Source organism: Salvelinus fontinalis, chromosome 2 (genome assembly GCF_029448725.1).
Source record: "Salvelinus fontinalis isolate EN_2023a chromosome 2, ASM2944872v1, whole genome shotgun sequence".
NCBI lineage: Eukaryota > Metazoa > Chordata > Actinopteri > Salmoniformes > Salmonidae > Salvelinus > Salvelinus fontinalis.
Genome location: NC_074666.1, coordinates 45,978,089 through 45,997,529, shown reverse-complemented (window position 1 = coordinate 45,997,529; position 19,441 = coordinate 45,978,089). Strand labels below are relative to the sequence as shown.

Here is a 19,441-nt window from a genome sequence, read left to right as displayed (position 1 = left end):
GTGCTCAGACTGTGCAATAGACAGAGAGGCAGGTATGAGGGCTTGTAGACCTGTTGTAAGGCAGGTCCTCACCAGACATCACCGGCAACAATGTCGCCTGTAGGCACAAACCCACCTTGGGCACGTCTGGGACCTGTTGGTTCGGAGGGTGAGGGCTAGGGCGATTCCCCCTAGAAATGTCCGGGAACTTGCAGGTGCCTTGGAAGAATGGGGTAACATCTCACAGCAAGAACGGGCAAATCTGGTGCAGTCCATGAGGAGGAGATGCACTGCAGTACTAAATGCAGCTGGTGGCCACACCAGATACTAACTGTTACTTTTGATTTTGACCCCCCCCCCCCTTTGTTCAGGGACACATTGTTCCATTTCTGTTAGTCACATGTCTGTGGAACTTGTTCAGTTTGTCTCAGTTGCTGAATCTTATGTTCATACAAATATTTACACGTTAAGTTTGCTGACAATAAACACAGTTGACAGTGAGAGGACGTTTCTTTTTTTTGCTGAGTTTATATGTAAAATGTTTTCCTTTTGTCACAAATTCAGAGATATATTTATGTGCTCCTAAATAAACAACTTGTTCTACATCTTTGTTATTCTGTGTATTCAAAATACACCAGGAATATTCCGGGGAAATTATTTATGACCTGAAATCAATGAACATGTGACTTTGATACACGGATCATGAGTATTGCTGTTTCTGAAGAACAGCCAGTGTAATGTTCATGCCAAAGTTAGTTTGTCAGACATTTGCTAAAAAAAAAAATGTTTTACGTTTTTTGTTGCTGTTTGTGTTGAATAAAAACTACAAAATCTTCAGCTTTTGTCACCTATCGATTGAGTATCAACATACAGCATGTTGGCCCTATGATAGACAAAGGCATACATGTCATTCAATTCAAATGTTTACATATGCATATTTGGCTGGGTTTGAAAATAAGCCTATAATGAGGGGTTTATGTAAAACGATTGGTATAAAATGTGAGAAGTAACCTGCCATTGCATAATGTACGCAAGGTAGGCCTACCCAATTAGCAAAATTATTCGAACGCTTGCTCAAAAAAATGTTTCTATAATATATATATTGTTTTACCAGAATCTGTCCCAATTTCTGTCTGTGTTGGTTTACCAACCTACAATGTTTCGGTTACTTTTTACTATGCGCTTTTTTCCCGGTGCTCTTCCGCAGGACAAAAGTGAAACTAGAACCCGAAGACTGTTTTAGGTTTGCTACATTGAATGTTGTCGAATCCACAATGACGTTCTCGCTTCAACCCACACAGTGTTTCAAGCTCCCATTTGCTTGGGAACCATTCAGACCAGACATGGCAGCCGACAGGGTCGGACGGATGCGAGCAGATGAAGTCCACTCATCAGATTTGGAAACGTGTCGAGAACACGGAGTCAACCTTCAGAAGAGACAAGCTCGAGTGACTGTGAAATACAACAGAAAAGAGCTACAGAGACGACTAGACGTGGAGAAATGGATCGATGACTGCTTGGATGAGCTGTACTTGAGCAAAGTGAGTGCCGTCATAGCCTATGGATCATAATAATGGTCACCACACAAAGTGTCATGTAAGTGCTCAGGCAATAGGTTTCAGACTGTTAAGAGATTTTGGGTATCATGGCAAGTTAACTTTCTAATCAGGCAATATTATCTGAAAGTTTCCCATCCTTTAAGAATGAGAACTTTGCTCTTGCACCTTTGCCTAAATCAATAGAATTTGATTAAAAAAAAAAGTTCACTTTATGTTTAAAAACAAGGCTTTGAGTTGGATATTCATATAAAAAGGGCTGGGTTTGTGCTCTGTAAAGACACACTGTACATAACACATGGATCTCAACATTAAACTTGTACTTTTCGTAGCACTGAGGGTATTACAGGGCTTTATAACCCATGTCTAGCAGGCAGACAAATGAACACTCCTCCGAGACACAAACAATGTAGAATAACTACTGTAGTATATTCCAACACAATAACTTGCACTTGAAATTACAGAGGCATTTCTAAACCAGCTGTTCTGCGTAGTCCTTAACAGGACTCAGCAGACATGCACATTGTTGTGGGCGTGGTATATGAGATGTATATACAAGGTGTATACAATATGTATGTTATGAGAGGGCACCGTGTCCATAAAAGGACTGGAGAAGATGCAAGGTGCACTGTGGACTAAGGCTCTGTCCAAAATGGCACCCTATTCCCTATAGTTCACTACTTTTGACCAGGGATCTATGGGTAGTGCACTAGGGAATAACGTGCCATGTCAGATGTAGCCTAAGTCTTGAGCCACCACTGTAGCAGCCGCCTCCTGACAGAGACACATGTATACATGGTGGCTGGGGGATGCTAACTCACTGCCTTACATGGCCACTTGGAAAAAGGGAAAGGAACAAAAATGGAACTTCATTCCCTCCCTTACAGTGAGGGAATGAGGGATGAAGGATGAGAAACAGGAAGACAACATACAGAGGATGGGGTTAATACTCCTTGAGGTAGGGTAAACATACTGCAGCTGGCCATGTGACATCACTAGCCAGATGTTCTGCTCTGATGTTTTGGGTTTGGGGATACAGGTGTCCTAGTGGCAGGGAGCCTAGCAGTAAAGAGCGTTGGGCCAGTAACCAAAAAGTTGCTGGTTCAAATTCCTAAGCCAACTAGGTGAAGCATCTGTCAATGTGCCCTTGAGGAAGGCACTTAACCCTAATTGCTCCTGTAAGTCGCTCTGGGTAAAAGTGTCTGATAAATTATTAAAATGTCAAAATATAACATTCTGCTCCGTGTTCTTGTCTGCATCTGAAATGTCACCCTATTCCTTATGTAGTGCACTACTTTTGACCAGAGCTCTATGGTCAAAGTTATGCACTATATAGGGAATAGGCTGCAATTTTGGACACACACCTTGTAACAATACTGCACCTTGTAACAATAACCTTGTAACCTTGTAACAATACTGCAAGCCTTCTGCCATCCAGGACCTACAGTACCAGTCAAAAGTTTGGAACACACCTACTCATTCAAGGGTTTTGTAACGATGTGCACTGAGAGTCAGGAAGCAAGTTCAGGTGCTTTAATAAATAAACACACCATAATATCAAAAAAGAACCAGGAACAACGCACAGAAACTACACAGGAACAGAAACAATCACATCTGGGGAAGGAACCAAAGGGAGTGACATATGTAGGGCAGGTAATCAATGAGGTGATGGAGTCCAGGTGAGTCTGATGACGCGCAGGTACACGTAACGATGGTGACAGGTGTGCGCCATAACGAGCAGCCTGGTGACCTAGAGGCCGGAGAGGGAGCACACGTGACAGGTTTTTCTTTATTTTTACTATTTTCTACATTGTAGAATAAAAGTGAAGACATCAAAACTGTGAAATAACACATATGGAATCATGTAGTAATCCAAAAAGTGTTAAACAAATCAAAATATATTTTAGATGTTAGATTCTTCTAAGTAGCCACCCTTCTAAGTAGCCACCCTCTGTTGTATTCGGCGCATTTGACAAATAAACTTTGATTTGATTTGATTTTAGTACACTACTAGTGTAAAGCAGGACATTCAACCCTATAGTGCACCTTGTTGGCCCATCCCTGATCTCAGCTAAGCATTAGATCAGATAAACAATAATGTCAGCAAATATCATTTTAGGATATGCCCTTAACAGAGAATTTTTATGGATTTTATGACTGTGAAATCCAGCCACCCAGAAGTTGAACAGGTATCAGGCCGGCAGTTCAGAGGAGTTGTGTGGAGAGGAGGCTGATCTTCAACTGGTCTGGAACAACAGAGCTCTGTTCTGTCTGGCTAGGCCACTGATACAGTTTGGAGAGTTGGATACATGGACATTGCTACTATTACATTTCTACTCTGATAATATACAGTATACATGTGTGTGCGTTTTTAATATACAGTTGAAGTCAGAAGTTTACATACACCTTAGCCAAATACATTAAAACTCAGATTTTAACAATTCCTGACATTTAATCCAAGTAGAAATTCCCTGTTTTAGGTCAGTTAGGATCACCACTTTATTTTAAGAATGTGAAATGTCAGAATAATAGTAGAGAGAATGATTTATTTAAACTTTTATATCTTTCATCACATTCCCAGTGGGTCAGAAGTTTACATACACGCAATTATTATTTGATAGCACTGCCTTTAAATTGTTTAACTTGAGTCAAACGTTTCAGATAGCCTTCCACAAGCTTCCCACAATAAGTTGTGTGAATTTTGGCCCATTCCTCCTGACAGAGCTGGTGTAACTGAGTCAGGTTGGTAGGCCTCCTTGCTCGTACACGACTTTTCAGTTCTGCCCACAAATTTTCTATAGGATTGAGGTCAGGGCTTTGTGATGGCCACTCCAATACCTTGACTTTGTTGTCCTTAAGCCATTTTGCCATAACTTTGGAAGTATGCTTGGGGTCATTGTCCATTTGGAAGACCCATTTGTGACCAAGCTTTAACTTCCTGACTGATGTCTTGAGATGTTGCTTCAATATATCCACATAATTTTCCTGCCTCATGATGCCATCTATTTTGTGAAGTGCACCAGTCCCTCCTGCAGCAAACCACCCCCACAACATGATGCTGGCACCCCCGTGCTTCACGGTTGGGATGGTGTTCTTTGGCTTGCAAGCCTCCCCCTTTTTCCTCCGAACATAATGATGGTCATTATGGCCAAACAGTTCTATTTTAGTTTCCTCAGACCAGAGGACATTTCTCAAAAAAGTACAATCTTTGTCCCCATGTGCAGTTGCAAACCGTAGTCTGGCTTTTTTATGGCGGTTTTGGAGCAGTGGTTCTTCCTTGCTGAGCGGCCTTTCAGGTTAAGTCGATATAGGACTCGTTTTACTGTGGATATAGATACTTTTGTACCTATTTCCTCCAGCATCTTCACAAGGTCCTTTGCTGTTGTTCTGGGATTGATTCGCACTTTTCGCACCAAAGTACGTTCATCTCTAGGAGACAGAATACGTCTCCTTCCTGAGCGGTATGACGGCTGCGTGGTCCCACGATGTTTGTACTTGCGTACTATTGTTTGTACAGATGAACGTGGTACCTTCCGGCGTTTGGAAATTTCTCGCAAGGATGAAGCAGACTTGTGGAGGTCTACAATTTGTTTTCTGAGGTCTTGGCTGATTTCTTTTGATTTCCCCATGATGTCAAGCAAAGAAACACTGAGTTTGAAGGCAGGCCTTGAAATACGTCCACAGGTACACCTCCAATTGACTCAAATGATGTCAATGAGCCTATCAGAAGCTTCTAAAGCCATGACATCATTTTCTGGAATTTTCCAAGCTGTTTAAAGGCACAGTCAACTTAGTGTATGTAAACTTCTGACCCACTGGAATTGTGATACAATGAATTATAAGTGAAATAATCTGTCCTTAAACAATTGTTGGAAGAATTACTCGTGTCATGCTCAAGTAGATGTCCTAACCGACTTGTCAAAACGATAGTTTGTTAACAAGAAATTTGTGGAGTGGTTGAAAAACGAGTTTTAATGACTCCAACTTAAATGTATGTAAACTTCCGACTTGTGTTTTGCAGGAGGATGACATGCCAGATGAGGTAAACATTGATCATCTGTTAGACCTGGCTAGCGATGAGGAGCGAGTGAAAAAGTTAAAGGTAGGCCCCGCCCACCCAAAGTTGTTCTGATCATGGACTCAGACCAACCAGATGTTGACAGATAATTTTACTGCTGGAATTGTGATACAAGGAATGAACAGAAATGAAAGAATATCACTTATTTAAACTCTGTTCACCATCAGGAGATCCTTCAGACATGCAGCAACAACACAGAGGTATGTTTTACCCTAATGTTTTATGATATGGAATAATCATGCATATTAAGTCATACCTTTTTATTTAGTCTTTACACACACACACACACACACACACACACACACACACACACACACACACACACACACACACACACACACACACACACACACACACACACACACACACACACACACACACACACACACACACACACACACACACACACACACACACACACACACACACACTGTATAGGCCTCAGATAGGAGGCAGCAGTGTCTGACACCTCCTTCCACTGTCACTCCACATGCCTTACAATGACCGTCTGTCCTAGCCTTCTCTCTCTCTCTTCCCTATTTCTTCTCTTCTCTTTTCCCCCCTGTTCCCTGCTGTAACAAAGGACCTATTTTGACAAAGAACAGGGCCCACACTGGCCTGCTCAGGCCCAAGCACGCCTGCGCATGCACCAGAGCATGTGAGCACAGTAGAGCTGGCGGAAATCGCGCTCATCACTCATGGACTGGTGCTTCTGGCGCTCCTTGTCCTTTCCTACCGCTCAGCTAAAAACCGCTCCACACTCACAGGAAAAAAAACTCCCGCTCCAAAATTACTACGTTCATTAAAATCACAATTGAACCAACACCCATCTATTTGTGTGACTACCTGGACCTACCAATTGGTTTTTAAAGTATTGAAACCAAACCATATGGATTTGAATGAAAAGTATGTGAATAAACATGATAACTGAATGTAAGAAGCGAACGTAGTTTCAAATAGGCTACATGTCATATTAAACAGCATATAAACACTAAATAGGTCAGGAGCCAGACAGCGAGCCTAAGAAGGAACGAAGATTAATTATTTAGGCTATATTATTTAAATTTTTTCAAGGCTATAGCCTACAAAGAAATACATTGTAAAGCATTTGCAAGTGCGACACAATAGGCTGGTAAGGACATAAAACCCTCAGCATTTTGTTGTATTAAATCATTATAGTCTTTAAATGATGTTTATAGGCTGTGACTTAAATACAAATTAAATGAAAAAATGCCTTATTAGTGCCTTAGAATTTTTTTAAAATTAGTTTTTAGAGACACGAGTTAGGCCAGTCTGTGGCTTCAGGCTCATGCGATGGTGACTGGAGAGCCGGCCAGCAGCAGAGAATATCCTCTCCACACTTGCAGAACCACTGGGGATGCTAAACACTCCTTTGGCCACTCTTGCCAGGTTGGGCAGAGAGGCAGAGTTGTTTTTTTGTTGTTTTTCTATAGGTAGGCCTAAAAGTTTTTAGGCAAGATAACCCAATCAAAACTGAAAGCTCCTTGAAAGTAGGGTAAGGGTTAGGGTATACCAGGCCTAATGGGCCAAAATCAATTATGGCCAATTATATAGATAATAGAACAAAAATGAATTAAACGTTTAAGAGATCAGAGTTTTGTTTATAAATACTTTGCTACAATCACACACCTAGTTATCTATCCACCTCATTCCTTTCTTTTAGCATGTAAGTTCATAGTAAGTACACAATCATGCTTTTGGGATACGTGTCTTTTTAGATTCCACAATGATTCTTTAGCTGTGGACACTACATCACTGTACTCCCTCTCTTGCTCTTGGTCCTCCTTTTTGTAAGTCACCTTGATTTAGCACATGCATTTGTAGTCTACGACAAGCAGACTACAAATACATGCTGTGGCGGGCATGCCCTGAGCTCATGAAGTGAGTGCTAATGGAGCAAAATTGGAGCAGGCGAGAAGGCCGATGCTCCAGCTTTTGGGAATCTCGCTCCCCACCCCAGTCAAATTGGGCTCGCTCCAACTTCGCTCCGATCTCATACTCTGGCATGCTTCCACACACGCGCTTCCAAACACACACACACACACACACACACACACACACACACACACACACACACACACACACACACACACACACACACACACACACACACACACACACACACACACACACACACACACACACACACACACACACCAGGTGATTCCAGGTGTTCTAGAGACCAAATTAGAGCGGCTGGGGTTGAGACTTCTCTATTTTCCGTCTCCCACTCTAATTCCTATCTATGTATTATCTATACTGAACAAAAATATAAACGCAACGTGCAACAATTTCAAAGATTTTACTGAGTTACAGTTCATATGAGGAAATCAGTCAATTGAAATACATTTATTATGCCCATGTCACGTTCCTGACCTTATTTCCTTTGTTTTGTCTTTGTTTAGTTGGTCAGGACGTGAGCTGGGTGGGCATTCTATGTTATGTGTTTATATGTTGGGTTCATTTTCAATTAGCCTGATATGGTTCTCAATCAGGGGAAGGTGTTTTATGTTTCCTCTGATTGAGAACCATATTAAGGTAGGCTGTTCTCACTGTTTGTTTGTGGGTGATTGTTCCTGTGTCAGTGTTTGTGCCACACGGGACTGTTTCGTTTGTTCGTTCGTTAGTGTGTTAGTGTGTTCCTTCCTGTTCGTGCGTTCTTGTTTTATGTTCTCAAGTACAGGTCTGTTCACGTCGTTTTGTTATTTTGTATTTTGTCAAGTGTTCTTCGTGTTCGTCTTTCACAAATAAATATACTATGGATACATACCACGCTGCATATTGGTCCGATCCTTGCTCATCCTCAGACGAGGAGGAGGACGAGCGTTACAGCCCTAATCTATGGATTGCACATAACCTGGAATACAGATATCAGGAATACAGCATCTGGGCAAAGAAAACGTCACAGTATTTCTGTGCATTCAAATTGCCATCAATAAAATGCAATTGTCTTCATTGTCCGTAGCTTATGCCTGCCCATACCATAACACCAACGCCACCATGGGGCACTCTGTTCACAACGTTGACATCAGAAAACCGCTTGCCCACACAACGCCATACACGTGATCTGCGGTTGTGAGGCCAGTTGGACATACTGCCAAATTCCCTAAAACAACGTTGGAAGTGGCTTATGGCAGAGAAATTAACATGACTATTTCTGGCAACAGCTCTGGTGGACATTCCTGCAGTCAGCATGCCAATTGCACACTTCATCAAAACTTGAGACATCTGTGGCCTTTTATTGTCCCCAGCACAAGGTGCACCTGTGTAATGGTAATGCTGCTTGATATGCCACACCTGTCAGGTGGATGGATTATCTTGGCAAAGGAGAAATGCTCACTAACAGGGATGTAAACAAATTTGTGCACAGTATTTGAGAGAAATAAGCTTTTTGTGCATATGGATAATTTCTGGGATCTTTTATTTCATCTCATGAAAATGGGACCACAATTTTACAAGTTGCATTTGTATTTTTGTTCAGTGTATCAGAACTCAGGATAATACCCAGATGAAGACAGCTGGAGTCACAGATGTTTATTGACCCAAACAGGGGGCAGGCAAAAGACAGGTCAAAGGCAGGCAGAGGTCCGTAATCCAGGGCAGATTCAATAAGGTACAGAACAGTAAGCAGACTCGGGGTTTATGACAGGCAGAGGTTTGTAAACGGGTCAACGTCACACAGGTACAGAACGGCAGGCAGGCAGAATGGCCAGAACCGGGGAAACAGAACTTGAGAAAGCAGGGAGATGGGAAACACACTGGCAAGACCTGACAAGACGAACTGGCAACAGACAAACAGAGAACACATATATAAATACACTGGGGATAATGAGGAAGATGGGCGACACCTGGAGGGGGGTGGAGACAAGCACAAAGACAGGTGAAACAGATCAAGGTGTGACAGAGTGTATGTATCTAATGTGAAAGGGAAAAATACAAAACATTACTTATCACAGGAGGTTGGTGGCACCTTAATTGGGCAGGACAGGCTCGTGGTAATGGCTGGAGTGGAATAGGTGGAATGGTATCAAATACCATTTATTTGGGCTGCAATCTGAGGTGCAGTTAACTCTAATGAACGTATCCTCTGCAGCAGAGGTAACTCTGGGTCTTCCTTTCCTGTGGCAGTCCTCATGAGTGCCAGTTTCATCACAGCGCTTGATGATTTTTGTGACTGCACTTAGAGAAACATTTAAAGCTCTTCAAATTTGGCTGATTGGCTGACCTTTATGTCTTAAAGTAATGACTGTTGTTTCTGTTTGCTTATTTGAGCTGTTCTTGCCATAATATGGACTTTTACCAAATAGGGCTATCTTCTGTATACCACCCCTACACAACACAACTGATTGGCTCAAACGCATTAAGAAGGAAAGAAATTCCACAAATTAACTCTTTATTTTATTTTATTTTTACCCCCTTTTTCTCCCCAAATTCGTGGTATCCAATTGTTAGTAATTACTATCTTGTCTCATCGCTACAACTCCCGTACGGGCTCGGGAGAGACGAAGGTCGAAAGCCATGCGTCCTCTGAAACACAACCCAACCAAGCCGCACTGCTTTTTAACACAGCGCGCATCCACCCCGTAAGCCAGCTGCACCAATGTGTAAAAGGAAACACCGTGCACCTGGCGACCTTGGTTAGCGTGCACTGCGCCCGGCCCGCCACAGGAGTCGCTGGTGCGCGATGGGACAAGGATATCCCTACCGGCCAAACCCTCCCTAACCCAGACGACGCTAGGGCAATTGTGCGTCGCCCCACGGACCTCCCGGTCGCTGCCGGCTGCGACAGAGCCTGGGCGCGAACCCAGAATCTCTAGTGGCACAGCTAGCGCTGCGATGCAGTGCCCTAGCCCACTGCCCCACCCGGGAGGCCCACAAATTAACTTTTAACGAGGCACACCCGTTAATTGAAATGCATTTCAGGTGATTACCTCATAAACCTCGACTTCGGTGATGTCATTTACAAAATAGCCTCCAAAACCTTACTCAATAAATTGGATGCAGTCTATCACAGTGCCATCCTTTTTGTCACCAAAGCCCCATATACTACCCACCACTGCGACCTGTACACTCTCGTTGGCTGGCCCTCGCTTCATACTCGTCGCCAAACCCACTGGCTCAAGGTCATCTACAAGACCCTGCTAGGTAAAGTCCCCCCTTATCTCAGCTCGCTGGTCACCATAGCAGCAACTACCTGTAGCACGCGCTCCAGCAGGTATATCTCTCTGGTCACCCCCAAAACCAATTCTTCCTTTGGCCGCCTCTCCTTCCAGTTCTCTGCTGCCAATGACTGGAATGAACTACAAAAATCTCTGAAACTGGAAACACTTATCTCCCTCACTAGCTTTAAGCACCAGCTGTCAGAGCAGCTCATAGATTACTGCACCTGTACATAGCCCATCTATAATTTAGCCCAAACAACTACCTCTTTACCTACTGTATTTATTTATTTATTTTGCTCCTTTGCACCCCATTATTTCTATCTCTACTTTACACTTTCTTCCACTGCAAACCAACCATTCTTGTGTTTTTTTACTTGCTATATTGTATTTACTTCGCCACCATGGCCTTTTTTATATTTTTATTTATTTATATATATATTTTATATATTTTGTTTGCCTTCACCTCCCTTATCTCACCTCACTTGCTCACATTGTATATAGACTTATTTTTCACTGTTTTATTGACTGTATGTTTGTTTTACTCCATGTGTAACTATGTGTTGTTGTATGTGTCGAACTGCTTTGCTTTATCTTGGCCAGGTCGCAATTGTAAATGAGAACGTGTTCTCAATTTGCCTACCTGGTTAAATAAAGGTTAAATAAAAAAAACAAAAAAAAATAAAGCTGGTTGAAAGAATGCCAAGAGTGTGCAAAGCTGTCATCAAGGCAAATATGTTTGATTTGTTTAACACTTTTTTCGTTACTACACAATTCCATATGGATTCTTTCATAGTTTTGATGTCTTTACTATTATTCTACAATGTAGAAAATAGTAAAAATAAAGAAAAACCCTTGAATGAGTAGGTGTGTCCAAACTTTTGACTAGTACTGTACATGATGCTACTATATGTCCCTCCGTGCCAGGCCTTCATCCGAGAGCTGTTGGTCAAGCTGGAGGGCCTTCACAAGCAGGAGGAGCTGGCTACCGAGGGCATCGAACACCCCTCCCACTACAACCACGCCCAGCACCGCCATGAGCCCTACCACTTTAACAGACCCAACTGGCCCCGAACCCACACCCACCAGACCCCCTGAGCTCACCAAACCACTGACATATGACCTCTGACTAGAGTCTTACTAAAACTCTGAAAATGTTCCCAAAATTCCCACGTTTTCCATAAATTCCGGTTGGAGAATTTCTGGAATCAGGAGGGAATAAGCAGGGACCAAGTAACCAAGTATTCCCGGGAATCCTACAATCGGGATTTCAAGAAAACCTGGGAATTTTGGGAATGTTTCTGTAAATGTGTTTCCCAGTCACCCCATTTCATCCCAGTCATCTTGGCAGTCATGGCCCCCTACCAGTTTGCCCTCTTGTTTGTACTGCCAACTTTATTTTTGAGTGAATTGAAATTAATTAAATGAATTCATCATATTAAAATGGAGGTAAATAAAACATATGTCAATCACTATAGGGCCTGTATTGTCGTTGTTGTCATTCACAAAGATGTTGTAGATAGGCTGCTTAGACAAGGTTTTAAAAGAACAGCATGTCTGGCCTGGTCCCAGGTCCTGAATTCAGTAGCATTGCTGATCTTGGATATTGTTTTGCCATTTAGATCATAATGAAGAAGATTAAATAGAGAGAGGGACTTAATCCTAGATCAGCACTCTTACTCGGGGACGCTTTATGAATATGGGCCTGGAGATCTGTATGTGCTGTAGGCAACTCCCTCTATGGTTGTCATGCTTCACATGCACTGTTCTAGGCAGTTTATCTTTGGCTCTAGTTCAAAAAGAGGCGACAGTGTTACTACTCTGGGCTTGCATGTGACGTAGCCTACAGTACGTCCGTCCTTCTTTTGTACATGCTTGTCTGCATGACATGCCAGGGCTGGGTCAGGCATGTCATCTTTTAAGGGGGAATATCTATGGAGATAGCCGCCAAAAGGTTGAACGTACTTATTGTCAGGATCGTAAGAAAAGCCATGTGTGAAACATTAAACGTAAACATGATTTAAAAAAATCTTTGAACAGATAATCACCATGTTACGATTACGGACTAACATTTTAGGCTTGAGCAAATCTTGTGTTGCAATTCTGACGTACCTTAATACCTTTTCAGAGTTTCATCAGTTTAATCTCACCAACAAAAAATAACGTACACGGAACGGTCTGTGAGGAATGCTACTCAACAAGCATAACACAGTATATAAAAAAAACAGAAGTCAGGGAAACCGGAAAGAGGTATTCTGCACGTATTCAAGTTAAAAGTCTCCATTCTCTATTACTCCTCAGTTGAGTTTACTTCACATTTAAGTAGCTAATGCAATGGATTTGTTTGCCAGCGCAGGTCTAGATAGCACTAGCTGTATTATACCTACAACAGTGAAGTTTCAGTCTGTTAGGTGTATCTCTACAGCATGTGCATATCTCTGAGTGACGTGGACATCCCCATGCATGCATTTAATCAAAATATGACTAATTCAATATTGCACCATCCATTCTCTGGGCCCTGTCTGCAATCATAACCAGTAGTATATACCAGGAATAATGAAACATAGAATAATGTTTGGTAAATCTATGAATTATGTATGACCACTGGAGTCTTTGACACTCAAAATATCTTTTATATAATATTTTGAAATGTATTTCATCACTCAAAATCTTGTCAAAACGTATTCTGTAGGAAACATAATTTGACATGATTTCTATGACTCGAGTCATGAACATATGGACTTAATGTAGGGAGAGGTTAAATGTAGGCTAAGTCTGGCATGAGCTTATTCCCACACTTTAATAATTAATAATAATTATGTTGCAGTGGTCTTGGGTAGTCTCCGTATAGGCTATTCCCTCCATCGCGACACTGCTGCCCAGTTGAAGAGCTTGTGATCTCCATGCAGCAACATGCGCCTTTGGAAAAGCACCCCTCAGCCTCAGAAGATGCCCTTCTGGAGGTATGCATCCATGGAGTCATTATACCTAATGTAACCTAATGAATCACACTTTTTCCAGTATTTGGGAGCATGGACTGTAGGCCTTATATTAGGCCTTTTTGACTGTTGTGTTTGCGAATTCCACTCTGTATGTAGGCTTGTTATAGTCATTTGTGTTGCACAATCTCATCACACAGAGGCTAAATTAATTTCAATAAATAAGACAGAACTAAATATTTATTAAGTGTTGGCTGTAACCTGTCCTGAGTGAAATAGCCAAGGGGTCCCAAATGGTCAAGAATATCTATAGCCTATTCTTATTGCTAGTACTGTTTTCCCTGTCAGCCACTGCACGTGCTTCTTCAACTATTTAGTTTAACATTTATTTAGAGACTATATTTAGAGGCCTGTGAGCCAGGGTCTCTTTTTAACTGGAGCCGTATAATAGAAACATTTATAAAACACAAATAGAGTTCTAAAATTATTCCACAAGACACCAGTAGCCAAAATGATTTCAATGCCTACAAGTTGAATGCCTATTTTTTTTTGGATAGGCCTAAATTAAACATTGAATTATTACATTTTAGATAATTTTGAATACACATGAATTTCAATAAACAAATGGATAAGACTGTTCTATTCTGCACTGTTGGAGATGGAAACACAAACATTTCGCTACACCTGCAAAAAGATCTGGGCAGCAGGTAGCCTAGTGCTTAGAGCATTGGACCAGGAACTGAAAGGGTGCTAGTTCAAATCCCAGAGCTGACAAGGTACAAATCTGTCGTTCTGCCCCTGAACAAGGCAGTTAACACACTGTTCCTAGGCTGTCATTGTAAATAAGAATTTGTTCTTGACTGACTTGCCTAGTTAAGAAAAATAAAAATGTGTGTGTGACCAATAAGATTTGATTTAAACTCAGACAAACAACTGAATGGATGACATACTGAATGAAAGATTAATTAAATGTTCAAATATGTTGGAATGACAAGTTGCACACATCACGCATGTTCTGCACTTTATTTGGCTAGTAAGCAAATAGGGTATATACCTCTATGACTGCATGCCTCCAGAAGGACATCTTCTGAGTCTGAGTGGTGCTTTTCTGAAGACGCATGGTGCTGCATGGAGATCACAAGCTCTTCAACTGGGCAGCAGTGTCATGATGGAGGGAATAGCCTATACGGAGACTACCCAAGACCACTGCAACAGAGTTATTATAAATTGTGGGAATAAGCTTATGCCAGACTTAGCCTACATTAAACCTTTATTTAACTAGGCAAGTCAGTTAAGAACAAATTCTTATTTACAATGACGGCCTTCCCCGGCCAAACCCTGACCCGGTCGACACTGGGCCAATTGTGCGCTGACCTATGGGACTCCCAATCACGGCCGGTTGTGATACAGCCTGGAATTTAACCAGAGTCTGTAGGGACACCTCTAGCACTGAAATGCAGTGCCTTAGACCACTGCGCCACTCGGGAGCCCTCTCCCGTGTTCTTTTCAAAGTCCATATGTTCATGACCCGATTCATGCAAATCATGTCAAATTATTTTAAATTCATATTAACCCCTCCTCAGTGGTGGGAAAAGTACTCAATTGTCATACTTGAGTAAAAGTAAAGATACCTTAATAGAAAATGACTGAAGTAAAAGTGAAAGTCACCCAGTAAAATACTACTTGAGTAGAATTCTAAAAGTATTTGGTTTAAAATATACTAAAGTATCAAAAGTAAATGTAATTGCTCAAATATACTTAAGTATCAAAAGTAAAAGTATAAATAATAAACAAAAAAATCCTTATATAAAGCAAACCATATTGCACCATTTTCTTGTTTTTTATTTACAGCTAACAAGGGGCATGCTCCAACACTCAGACATCATTTACAAACGTAGCATGTGTTTTGTGAGTCTGCCAGATCAGAGGCAGTAGGGATGACCAGGTATGTTCTCTTGATAAGTGTGTGAATTAGACAATTTTCCTGTCCTGCTAAACATTCAGAATGTAACGAGTACCTTTGAGTGTCAGGGAAAATGTATGGAGTAATTCATAGATTCATGCATAATTCATAGATTCATGCATAATTCATAGATTCACCAAACATCTATTATTATTCAATGTTTCATTATTCCTGGTATGTACTACTGAGAGAGCCCAGAGAATGGGATGTGCAATATTGAATTAGTCATATTTTGATAAGGTAGGGATAGGGATGTCCATAGGGATGTCCACGTCACCTAAAGATATGCCCATGCTGTAGAGATACACCTAGCGGACTGAAAATTCACTGTTGTACGCTCAACCTTTTGGCAGGTATCTGGCTCCATAGACCAACTCCATATTAACACCCATGATTTTGAAAGGAGATCTTCGACGAGCTGGTGTCCACATACTTTTGTTCATGTAGTGTATCATCATCCTCAACTAACAGACATCACCTTCCTCAAGACATCCCCCTTGTGTTGGTTATAGGAAATGATCCAGATGGTCCACAATTCTACCACTAGTGGGCACAGGAGGACAAAATTGATCACTGGAGGTGCAAGAGTTTGAAGCTTACTGCTGTTCAAGTTGGCATGGAATCAACCTAATAGTCTTGTCATGCTAAATTGTAAGTACGCACTAAAGTTAACTTCTTTCCACTGTAAAGGTTTCTAAGCAAAGCAACCATCTTATGAAATGTACCTAGCATCTTTGAATATGAACTAAATGTCAGTTCTAGATGTCTGATTCATGACATACTGTGGGCCTCAAACCACTTTTGATTGGTCATGTAAGATATTAAACACACCAGCCCTTAATCTGTTCACATGCTCTCTTCAAGGTCTAGATTACAAACAGTAAAAAAAAAAAAAAGGTGTATTGTTTGTTAGACTGACCTCATGTCAGAGTAGTGAAGGCGATTGTTGAAAAGCTTCACATGGGAAATTAGCTTTGAAGCCCCTTGGAAATATTCTCTGTTACTCAGGTCAACTCAGAATGTAGAAGCACAACACCGACTTATCAACTGACCCTCAGACAGAGATGAATCTGCACACACACGCACACACACGCACGCAGACACACACAAAGAAACATGTGCTGAATTTAAAAAGAAGGCGCCATTGTAAAAGAATGTGCTGCCAGTGGTCATGCAATTAGTATAATTTGCAATCTCCCAGAACATGCATGCATGTGTGTGTATGTGTGTGTGTGTGTGTGTGTGTGGGGGGGGGGGGGGGGGGGATTTCCTCAGGAAAACGCATCATCTACAGCTACAATACAGCCAGAGTCAGGAAGCTGGGTGAGCACAGTGCTCTGCTGAGCCACAGAGGAGATACACACACAATCTCTCACACACATACACACACACACACACTCTGCCACACTTACGTACAACACACATCGGGATGACATTCCACTGAGACACTGTGCATTAACTACACAAGGTAAGAGGAATCCAGATATTTCTCATGTTATGAAAAAGCGGGATGTACGTTGTACTTCTGATTTCTGAACCTCTTGCCGTCCTTTCTCAAATTCTCTAAATGGCTATACAATCATCATATGTTCAGGTTAGCTTTGTTGTACCATAGTGTGATGGTCTGTGCGCATGTTCTGATTTTCTCTGAAAAAAACTAAAAACATATGTTTTTTTATCAATATGACATATTTCTAGACTGGCCTGATAATTCAATTATTTCCATATAACTTTCATGTTTCCATCTCCCAAGACTTTAAGAACTACTTTATATTTTACTTACCATGTTACGTAAAATGTACGCAAGCTTTGGATAAAAGCATCTGCTATACGGCATTTATACATTGAGTGTACAAAATATTAAGAACACCTTCCTAATATTGAGTTGCAACCTCAGAACAACCTCAGTTCGTTGGGGCACGGACTCTACAAGGTGTTGAAAGCGTTCCACAGGGATGCTGGCCTATGTTGACTCCAATGCTTCCCACAGTTGTGTCTAGTTGGCTGGATGTCCTTTGGGTGGTGGACCATTCTTGATACACACGGGAAATGTTTGAGTGTGAAAAACCCAGCATTGTTGCAGTTCTTGACACAAACCGGTGTGCCTGGCACCTACTACCATACCCTGTTCAAAGGCACTTCAATATTGTGTCTCAAGGCTTAACCATCCTTCTTTAACCTTTAATCTACACTGGTTGAAGTGAATTTAACAAGTGACATCAGTAAGGGATCATAGCTTTCACCTGGATTCACCTGGTCAGTCTATGTCATGGAAAGATTAGGTGTTCATAATGTTTTGTACACAGTGTATATTTTCATTATTATATGTTATTTTTGGACAAAACCTCTGTGTCCCACTTTATAATAAGTACACATTACCTATACCTGTGCATTATACAGTAGTGTATGGTTAAACATGGTTATATAGTACGCTGCAGTACTAAATGTAATTACATGCAGTGTCAGCAAGCTAGTGTACCAGGCAACCAAGCACTAAAACCACTTGACCCAATCAATTCTTTCACTCTGAACTTAGCGAGGAATTTTAAGTGATTAAATCATAGACACAGTTGGATGTTATACCAAGTTGTTAAAATAGTTAAGTGTTTTAGTAAAATAAAATAATGTAGCCAGCTACAGACAGACACTACTTATATTTCCTGGTATTTTCTAAACTATTAGGGAGCAGAATGTCCAGTGTTGGTTTAGAAACTAACCTACTGCTCCCAGTGTTGCTGTTCAATGTGTCTGCACCAGCTGAACATTGGCCTCAACACAATCCAACATTCATACACTGTACATATTTTTGGGATTCTGAACTGAGATGTTAATCAGTGGTTTAACACATGGATTCACAGTGTCCCTCTGAAACACATGAATAGTTAAGGAAACAATCACTGTTAAGATTTGAGCTGAGCATTTTAAAATAAAAGGGAAAATAACATTTTGGAATCCGCCAAATAAAAATGTGCAAATAGTTCAATCCAAACTCACTTATTGTTAAAAAAAAGCTGAAATATTTCACAGCATTTGTTCCTAATGTTCACAAACTGTAGTTTTAACTAATTCAAAATGGGATCAATCCCAATTATCTCTAAACTGTGAGCAAAAATCCATATTACAACCTTTGTGTTGTGATAATTGCGTTGCTTACTCTATAACCTGTTAGTTCATATGCCTTGACACCGTGATATATAGGCCTAAGGCAGAGACAATGAGAAGACACAGTGGCAGAATATATTCAACCACACATTTGTTTCATTACGAAACCGAAGAGCAACATCTATCCGGTGAAGTCCACAAAACATATCGCATGTAACAAACTGTTACATGACCTACAGCATGGTCAAGCAAGGTAATGTTTCTGACATTTTCATATTACTAAACAACTATCAATTTAGAACCGCAGAGTTACCGCAAGTCGCAAAGTAAAGAGGTGCTGCCTCCGCTCTTCCAGCTCCATTTCAACTTCAACATCATCTAATCGCCTGTGCTTAGTCTAATACAGTGACAACTAAAAGATACCAAAAACAACTAAAATATATATATATATATATATATATGGAGGATACAACCAACCCAGCTCTGCAGATTTTGCTGCGAAGAGACCAAATCATTAGATCATTTGTTTTGGTACTGTCCATTCAGTGTTTAGCTTGTTGTTGGTCGCAGGTTCAGGAATGGCTGAAGAATTGCAACATTTACTTGGAGCTAACTCTCTAAATAGCACTGCTGGAGTATTTGAA

At 41.2% G+C, this 19,441-nt stretch overlaps 2 protein-coding genes across 2 annotated transcripts in view; both read left to right on the top strand.

Moving 5' to 3' along the window:
* The first annotated feature begins 1,234 nt into the window (after positions 1-1,234).
* Positions 1,235-12,268, top strand: LOC129819751 (protein phosphatase 1 regulatory subunit 14A-like). The gene is made up of 4 exons (XM_055876308.1): positions 1,235-1,520; positions 5,557-5,637; positions 5,781-5,813; positions 11,721-12,268. The coding sequence occupies exons 1-4, from the start codon at positions 1,254-1,256 to the stop codon at positions 11,889-11,891; spliced, it is 552 nt and encodes a 183-aa protein (XP_055732283.1). The 5' UTR covers positions 1,235-1,253; the 3' UTR covers positions 11,892-12,268.
* A 4,714-nt stretch (positions 12,269-16,982) lies between these two features.
* The window catches only part of LOC129819739 (exocyst complex component 3-like), a 28,666-nt gene continuing 26,207 nt past the window's right edge, over positions 16,983-19,441 (top strand). The window contains exon 1 of the mRNA XM_055876286.1: positions 16,983-17,163. The gene's annotated coding sequence lies outside the window, so the exon portion shown is untranslated. The remainder of the gene's footprint in view (positions 17,164-19,441) is intronic.